At 46.6% G+C, this 7,593-nt stretch overlaps 1 protein-coding gene and 1 long non-coding RNA gene across 2 annotated transcripts; both read left to right on the top strand.

Moving 5' to 3' along the window:
* The first annotated feature begins 2,511 nt into the window (after positions 1–2,511).
* On the top strand, positions 2,512–5,447 carry LOC138241826 (uncharacterized). The gene is made up of 9 exons (XM_069195705.1): positions 2,512–2,979; positions 3,059–3,171; positions 3,257–3,300; positions 3,396–3,570; positions 3,645–3,750; positions 3,825–3,910; positions 3,980–4,065; positions 4,226–5,380; positions 5,440–5,447. Exons 1-9 carry the CDS (start codon positions 2,593–2,595, stop codon positions 5,445–5,447), a joined length of 2,160 nt encoding a protein of 719 aa, XP_069051806.1. The 5' UTR covers positions 2,512–2,592.
* A 10-nt stretch (positions 5,448–5,457) lies between these two features.
* On the top strand, positions 5,458–6,129 carry LOC138241869 (uncharacterized). Its single transcript, XR_011191140.1, has 2 exons — positions 5,458–5,962; positions 6,055–6,129. It is a non-coding gene; the product is annotated as an uncharacterized lncRNA (long non-coding RNA).
* The last annotated feature ends 1,464 nt before the right edge of the window (positions 6,130–7,593 follow it).

The following is a 7,593-nucleotide window of genomic DNA, read 5'->3' as shown; positions in this document are numbered from 1 at the left end:
GTTTCTGTGCTGTGAAGTTGACGGAAGCCAGATTGGAGGGGTTCGAAAAGGTTGTTTGTCATGAGGTGGTTATGTAACTGAAGTGTGACAGCACGTTCTAGAATTTTAAGTTCTAGAATCTGAAGCTGAAGTACAGTGCCATCTACAAGTAGGGTTATGGTATTGGTCTTCCAAAGCTGATGGGGGGGTGCCAGTAAGCATGACAACAGTCATGTCACAGTTCAGATGAAGGACGTTTTGAATTACCCGTGTTTTTATGTTGGCGATGCCATCAGAAGGAACTGAGACAGCCACATCAGTGTCAGATATAGTATGGAGGGAGGGTTTGGTAGTGCCAGCATAATGATCATTAAACGTTGACCAAGTGGAAGCGTGTTAATGCTGAAAAGCAGTGGCCCTGGTTTTGAGCTCTGAAGAACACCAGTCGTCACGAGTCCAATTTCAGAGTTAAATCCGCCAAGAGAGACAAAGTGGCCACGATCAGTGGGGCTTGATTTGAACCATGTAAGAGCAGTGTCAGAAACCCCAAACAGTCTCAAGATGAGTAAGTAAGACATGGTTAACAGTGTTGAAAGCAGCACTGAAATCCAGAAAAACGAGGATAAAAAGAGAACCAGAATCAGAAGATATTAGAAAATCATTAGTGGCTTTGGCAAGGGCACTTTCAGTGCTGTGAAAATGTCGGAAAGGTCATTTGCAATGAGGTGGTCAGTTCCTATGTGCAGTGTACTTGGCATGACTAGGAGCCTTATCCGACACCAAAAATGTCTTGTCAAGGTTGCTGAGGCGCAATGTGCTGCAATGATGCCTGCAAAAGGTGTTTTGAAATGTGTGAAAATGTTTGAGCCCACCCAAGCCTTCTTGTTCCAATACCAAAGCACAGGCAGTACTGTTCTCACCTTGCCCTAAGCAGCTCCGGGATGTAAAAACTCATGTCGGGAACGGTATTGCCTTCAGACGTAACAATTCTTCATGTGCTCTGATTTTGCTTCCCATGATCTTGTTACAAGTTCCAACATCACACCACCAACAGGTGATTCTGCAATAGTTTGCAGATAAATAGTCCTCACCATCGGTGAGGATGTGTTCATGGCAGCATACATGTCGTTCAGATGTTCTTTAAGGCCTTCTCACCTTGTTCTCTCTACCTCTGTCACTACCAACATGTTTAGAGGCCGCAGAGCTCCAGATGTCTTCAGATTTACTATCGGTGCAAAGAGCTAGCAAATCACTTAGATCACACACCTTTGGCGCAATGTTAAAGGACGTGTGAGAGACATTGACATGCAGAAGAGGCTGAAATGCTGCAAAGTGTAGTGTAGGTGAGCACCACCGGCAACATCAGAGAAGATGGGGAACAGATGCTTTACGTCAGCCCACCTCATAAGAGTGAAAATCTGCCTGTAAAATGAAGAAAAAAATTTAATTCCATTTAAATGTAATTTATTTTATATAGCACCTTTCACAACAAGGTTGCCCCAAGTCGCTTAACAATCCAATTGACCATACATTTTGTCAATACAGAACAGAAAACCAGAAGGCAACGAAGGAAAGGAACCAAAAACTCCTCAGTAAGGAGACAGAACCCTCTAGGGGTCCAGGTCAAATGGTTGCCCAACCCCTTTGGGCATGCTCACATTATATACAGGAATGACTTCATTTCTTAAAGCCAAAAATTCATTTATAGCATTCGATTAGTGTATAACATCAACTCCTACAACATTCTCCAGTAGGTGGCCCTCTTTGCTGAGAACTGTAATTCATGGCCGATAATGTTCTATGAAACAACGTATGCCTTCTAGTATTGTCCAGCACGTTTTTCTCATTGCAAAACGTCTTGCCTTTCGATTAAGAGCTCATTTTCCCCTTGCATAATGCTGAACACTTCTAGCTGTTTGCAGAATACAGTACAAAATGCAGCAACAGGTATTGCGAATATTAAAGAATCAGGCAGTGTGTGTGATGGTGGGAGAAGGGGTCACTGAGGAGAACAAAACTTTTATTTATGAGCTGATTTATCCTCTGTTAGTTGTGCTGAGCTGAACCGGAAGTCCTTTAAGTCTGGTTACAATTAGAAACTGATGAATTCCTCAAAGTTGTGCATTCTGCACTCTTTTCCTTAATAGGTGGTCCTGCTATATTGATTTAACAAAAATGAATGCAGCTGATGTCAAATGAACAGGCTTTGTTGAGAATCTCACACCATGAATCAGTGTCACCTGGCTCTCATATGTCAATGAGCAGTAAAATCTACAGGTGTAGGTATGGAGGCAATTGAATTGAAGTGTGTTTAATCTATTAATTACGACATGTTACGACTGGAGCCAATATGAGGCAGCCTCGAATTAGTCTATAATCTACAGCTACAATTGTCCCATTGTTAATCCATTGTCGATCGTTTTGGGTAAAACCAGATCTGTTTTGAGCTCCATTAGCACTAATGCTGAGCACATGGGGCCTTCATTGGCTTCTGCTATAAATCCAGCCATTTCCTTCTGCCAACTCATTGGATTTTCCTGCCTTAGCCTTTCTTTTTTTTGTCATTTTTGTTTCACTTCCTCATTGCTGCTTTTTCCCCTCTCTTCTGCCCAAATGTGGCTGTTTGTGTTTTGTCTCTGCTTTGCGGGGACACAGCCTTTTTCTATTTTGGGTGCTCCCAGAAGCTCAGGAGACCCCAAACAGATGAGTGAGAATTTGCTGTATTTGAGGGCTGGTGATGAGCTGATGGTTGACGGAGGAGTGAACCTCACAGCTGCCAACCATTCTAGTGTGCAGTCTGATGCCGACTCTCTTCAGGATGTTTCGGTCAGCTGCGCAGACAGTGATATGGTCATCCGGGTCAAGCAGAATCTTTATGGCTTTAGTTCCTATGATGGCCGGCTAACTCTAGGGTCAAACTGTGGGAACAACAGCATGGATCCGATTAGTGGCGACCTGCTTTTCAGCTATAGCCTGCAGGAGTGTGACAGTCAGAGGCTGGTAAGGGTCTTGTCTCTTGACCCAATAGTGACCTCTTGCTAGGCTGAAGCACCCTTTTAATGTCTACTGTCTTGTCCAGATGTCACCAGGTTACATTGCTTATAGGAATGTGCTGCACTACGTCCCGAGTCAGAGGGCTCAGCAAGATGGGGTTCCTCGTATCAATGTGGATATCCAATGCAGCTATGCATGGTGAGGCTTGGGAGAGTGCTCAGCCCCACCCACAGTATAGAACATGCTCATCTTGTGTAGTTTCTAAATGCTTATCTTCTTCCAGGCAAGAGTACTACTTTGATAGATTCAGCTTGACCCTCATGAATTGTAAGTACCTGCTTCTGTGGATCTCCATGGGTGCTTTCGTAGCTTGGAAGCTCCTCTCTTTGAAACTGAAAATCCTCCTGGTACTGTTTCTCCAGCTGCCTGGACTGCTGCTTCCCTCGCCAATGTGTACAGCATGGGTGATGTGCTCCACTTCCAGGCTAGAGGCTATCTCCAGTCCAGAGGAGAGCGACTCTTTCTCAAGTCATGCTATGCAACCCTCTCCAAAGATCCTCAGTCTCTACCCCAGTACTCCATTATCGAGAACTATGGGTATGACTTGCTCCCTTGTGCTCTATTGAAGCTGAGTACTTGGCACTAACCTGATCTTCCTTCCCCACCGCCAGCTGCATGAACAAGGACCTGGGAGTGGATTCCAGGTTTCACTCTCCCAGAGCAGATGATGCCATCCACTTCTCTGTAGACACAAAGGAGCTTAAGGTGGCATCCAAGGTACAGAACGCCGCAGTTTGCCTCCTGACCATAAATGTGGGTTTGAACTCGCTAAGCTTTCCTGCTCTTTTCAGATGTACCTGCACTGTGTCGTGTTCATGAGCAGATGGAAAGCGGAGCCGCACACGAAGTCCTGCAGCTTCAATGTTGTGAGGAAAATGTAAGATCCAGTATTCCGTCTTTGTGCTCAGCCTGGAGCATCCTTCCTAACAGCCTTTTCTCTTCCTAGATGGGAAGACCTGGAATATGCTAGGGCAGTCTGTGACTGCTGTGACACCAATTGTACCGCTTCCCCTCAGACGTCCATAATAACAGGTACTACTGTTCAGGGTAACATCGCCATTCTGTCTGCTGGTCTAATGTGGGCTAACGGATGCTGCAGACTGGAGCTTATGAGCCTTACCTGTAGTTACTACATGAGGAATACAAGGCTCTAATTTGGCTTGACTTCTGTTTATCCCTGTTCTTCTTATAGATGTTGTGAGCACTGGGCCCATACTGATTGAGGACACTCCCCTAAAGAGCAAAGCCCCTGCCAGAGACCGTGGACTCCTCTGGTTTCGGGTCAAAGGAGGAGATGGTGTGGCAAGCCGAGAAACCCCTCTTCAAGATGCAGAGGGTGACCTAGGAGATACTGAGGGGGATGCAGAAGAGGATGTGGAGGGTGACCTGAATGGATATAATGGATGGGATGATAGTGAAGCAGATGCAGAACTTGACCTGGAAGGAGATACTGAGGGGGATGACACTGAAGCAGATGTGGAGGGTGACCTGGAAGGAGATGGTGGTGAGGGGGATGTGGAGGGTGACGTAGAAGGAGATGGCAGTGAAGCGGATGTGGAAGGAGATGTTGCTGAGGACCTTCCAGTGAACCTGACTGCAACCCTGTCGGCTGTCCCAGCTAATGGCACCATGTTTAGAACAAGGTTCAGGTCTGGTAGTGCTGGTGAGGAAGGGGATGCTGAGGGAGATGTGGAGGGTGACCTGGAAGGAGATACTGAGGGGGATGATGGTGAAGCAGATGTAGAAGGGGATGCGGAGAGTGATTTGGAAGGAGATGGTGGTGAGGGGGATGTGGAGGGTGACATAGAAGGGGATACTGAGGGGGATGCAGAAGGAGACTTGGAAGGCGATTCCAGTGAGGGGGATGTAGAGGGTGACCTGGAAGGAGATGGCAGTGAAGCGGATGTGGAAGGAGATGTTGCTGAGGACCTTCCAGTGAACCTGACTGCAACCCTGTCGGCTGTCCCAGCTAATGGCACCATGTTTAGAACACGGTTCAGGTCTGGTAGTGCTGGTGAGGAAGGGGATGCTGAGGGAGATGTGGAGGGTGACCTGGAAGGAGATACTGAGGGGGATAATGGTGAAGGGGATGTGGAGAGGGATTTGGAAGGTGACCTGGAAGGGGATGCTGAAGGGGATGTGGAGAGGGATTTGGAAGGTGACCTGGAAGGGGATGCTGAGGGGGATAATGGTGAAGGGGATGTGGAGAGGGATTTGGAAGGTGACCTGGAAGGAGATACTGAGGGGGATAATGGTGAAGGGGATGTGGAGAGGGATTTGGAAGGTGACCTGGAAGGAGATGCTGAGGGGGATAATGGTGAAGGGGATGTGGAGAGTGATTTGGAAGGTGACCTGGAGGGGGATGTGGAGAGGGATTTGGAAGGTGACCTGGAAGGGGATACTGAGGGGGATAATGGTGAAGGGGATGCTGAGGGGGATGTGGAGAGTGATTTGGAAGGTGACCTGGAAGGAGATGCTGAGGGGGATAATGGTGAAGGGGATGTGGAGAGGGATTTGGAAGGTGACCTGGAAGGAGATGCCAGTGAGGGTGATGTGGAGAGTGACCTGGAGGGAGATGCTGGTGAGGAGGATGTGCAAGGTGATGCTGAGGAAGCTCCTGTTGGCCCAACTGCTACGCGCTCAGTTCTCCCAAGTAACGAACAAAAAGGGTCCAAAATGGCATCGGAAAGTGACTTGGATGACCCTCCCCATGAAGTGGGTGATTCCTCTCCTGTTAGCAGTGTGAATGACCAGAATGCAAAAGTGAAGGTTGATCAAGGTATGGGGGAATCCAAAGCTCTGGAACTGGGCAGTGTGGACCATGAAGGTGCTACAGCCTTGGAGCAGAAGGAATTTCCTGAAAAGGACCACGGAAGGACAGGGGTGCCTCCTATGGCTTCTGATGGCAGCCTCTAGCCTTCTACTTCAGGTGGGTGCTATTCTTCTGGTAGCACCACAGCAGGTGTGCTAAGCTCCTCCTGGGGATTGTGATGTGCTCATTCCTTTTTGTTCTCTTCACAGGTACTTCCTGGGTCCCTCTGCCTCGGACCTCAATGTGTCAATTGTACTGGGACAATAAAGGTCTTTTGAGCCCAATGGTGGTCTTGGTGTGTACCTGAATGGGGATGCTTCTGGAGGGGGTATTGGAATAATGTAGGCTTGCTTCCTGGTGGGGGAATAGCTGAGAGTCTGGATAGTCCTTTGGTTTGGACTTGGCCTATTAACTTGCATGTGGGATTCAGGTGTTGACTGGTCATGCTGAGTGGAAGGCATGGCTCATTTAAGCCTGCTGCTCTGGGATGGAGACTGCCATCTGCATGCCTTTCCTGTGGGTGCTGATGTCATGGGACATGGGTGTGCCTCTGCTGCCCCACCCTTGGGAGACCAGAAGAGGGGTGGGGTGCTGTGGGTGGAGAATAGTGTATGAATTCCAGTGGACAGTGCAATCCCAGAATGCAACAGCTAACCATTAAGGTCAAGTGGTGGAAGCAGGTGTGATCTGTAGCTTTAGCAGGCTTTCCTAGTCTAGGTGCAAACCTGGGGATTCTGTGGGGAGGGATGGGTAGACAATGGGTTGCCTCGTTCTTTACACTTCAAGGTGTGTGTGTATATACATGGGGAAATGCCACTCAATAAACCAAACCCTTCTTTTAACAAGCTGGTCTTAAAGTACAGATCTAGAACACAGGACTTCCCTCTCTGTAAGTAGGCTTTTGAGTGAAGAGTGAATTCTTGAACCTGCATCACTTTAATACAGAAGCAACCTTCACTATTATAAACTTTAGGTTATAGCGTGCATTTTAAAGGTGGCTTCAACTGCACAATGAGAGAAGATGGTAGGTTGGGGTAGCAGGAAATGTGTGTATATATATATAACAGAACCAGTTCAGTAATGGCCCTTCTAAAGAAGGAGATTGCAATTCTAGGTTTTGAAAGGGTTTAGGGAAATTAGCTGACTCATGAAAATAGAACTGGGGGGGGGGGAATGGAAAACATCCTTGAAGTCTGGCTTTCAGATTTGTTTACACATTCTGGAATTCAATAGGGAGATGAGAGGCATCATTTGCCTTCTGTCTGCCTGCCCAGAGATGTGTGCTTGGTCCCTGCATCCCACATCTGTGTAGCATAAGACATAGTTTCACCTGGGAGAAGTATGATGATCTAACAAAAGTAGGCATATCTGTGACTTCAGAGCTCCCGTTGTCCTTATGGGGCATTCTACACAAAGGATTAACAGACCAGAAATAAAAAGGACTGTGACCTAACAGTCTTATATACAGAAGAGGACTTAAAAGTTGACAGTGATGGGTTTTTTTTTTAAAGAACCTGTTTTCAATGTTTTAGTGAAGAAATTGTATCACCTAGGATTACAAAAGAACTGTAAAAACATTGCCATTCAAATACAATATAGAAGATATCCTTTTCAAAACTTTAGTTAAAAAATATTCAAATATCACTGAACTGTATTTGTGATATGGTAGTGTTTCCAATGTTTTGCTGATTTATTTACTGTTAAGGTCGATTTATTCAATAGAGTCCCTAACAAAACAAATATCCTTC

This window comes from Lepisosteus oculatus, chromosome 11 (genome assembly GCF_040954835.1).
Source record: "Lepisosteus oculatus isolate fLepOcu1 chromosome 11, fLepOcu1.hap2, whole genome shotgun sequence".
Taxonomy (NCBI): Eukaryota; Metazoa; Chordata; class Actinopteri; order Semionotiformes; family Lepisosteidae; genus Lepisosteus; species Lepisosteus oculatus.
Note: the sequence above shows the minus strand (reverse complement) of the source record. Positions and strands in the feature narration are given on the sequence as shown.

Bases quoted from the DNA above. Each gene is read 5' to 3' on its own strand.
- LOC138241826 (XM_069195705.1), top strand. From the start codon at position 2,593: ATGTGGCTGTTTGTGTTTTGTCTCTGCTTTGCGGGGACACAGCCTTTT. The intron at 2,980-3,058 runs GTAAGGGTCTTG...TGTCTTGTCCAG, and splicing joins AGTGTGACAGTCAGAGGCTG to ATGTCACCAGGTTACATTGC. The intron at 3,911-3,979 runs GTAAGATCCAGT...TTCTCTTCCTAG, and splicing joins TTCAATGTTGTGAGGAAAAT to ATGGGAAGACCTGGAATATG.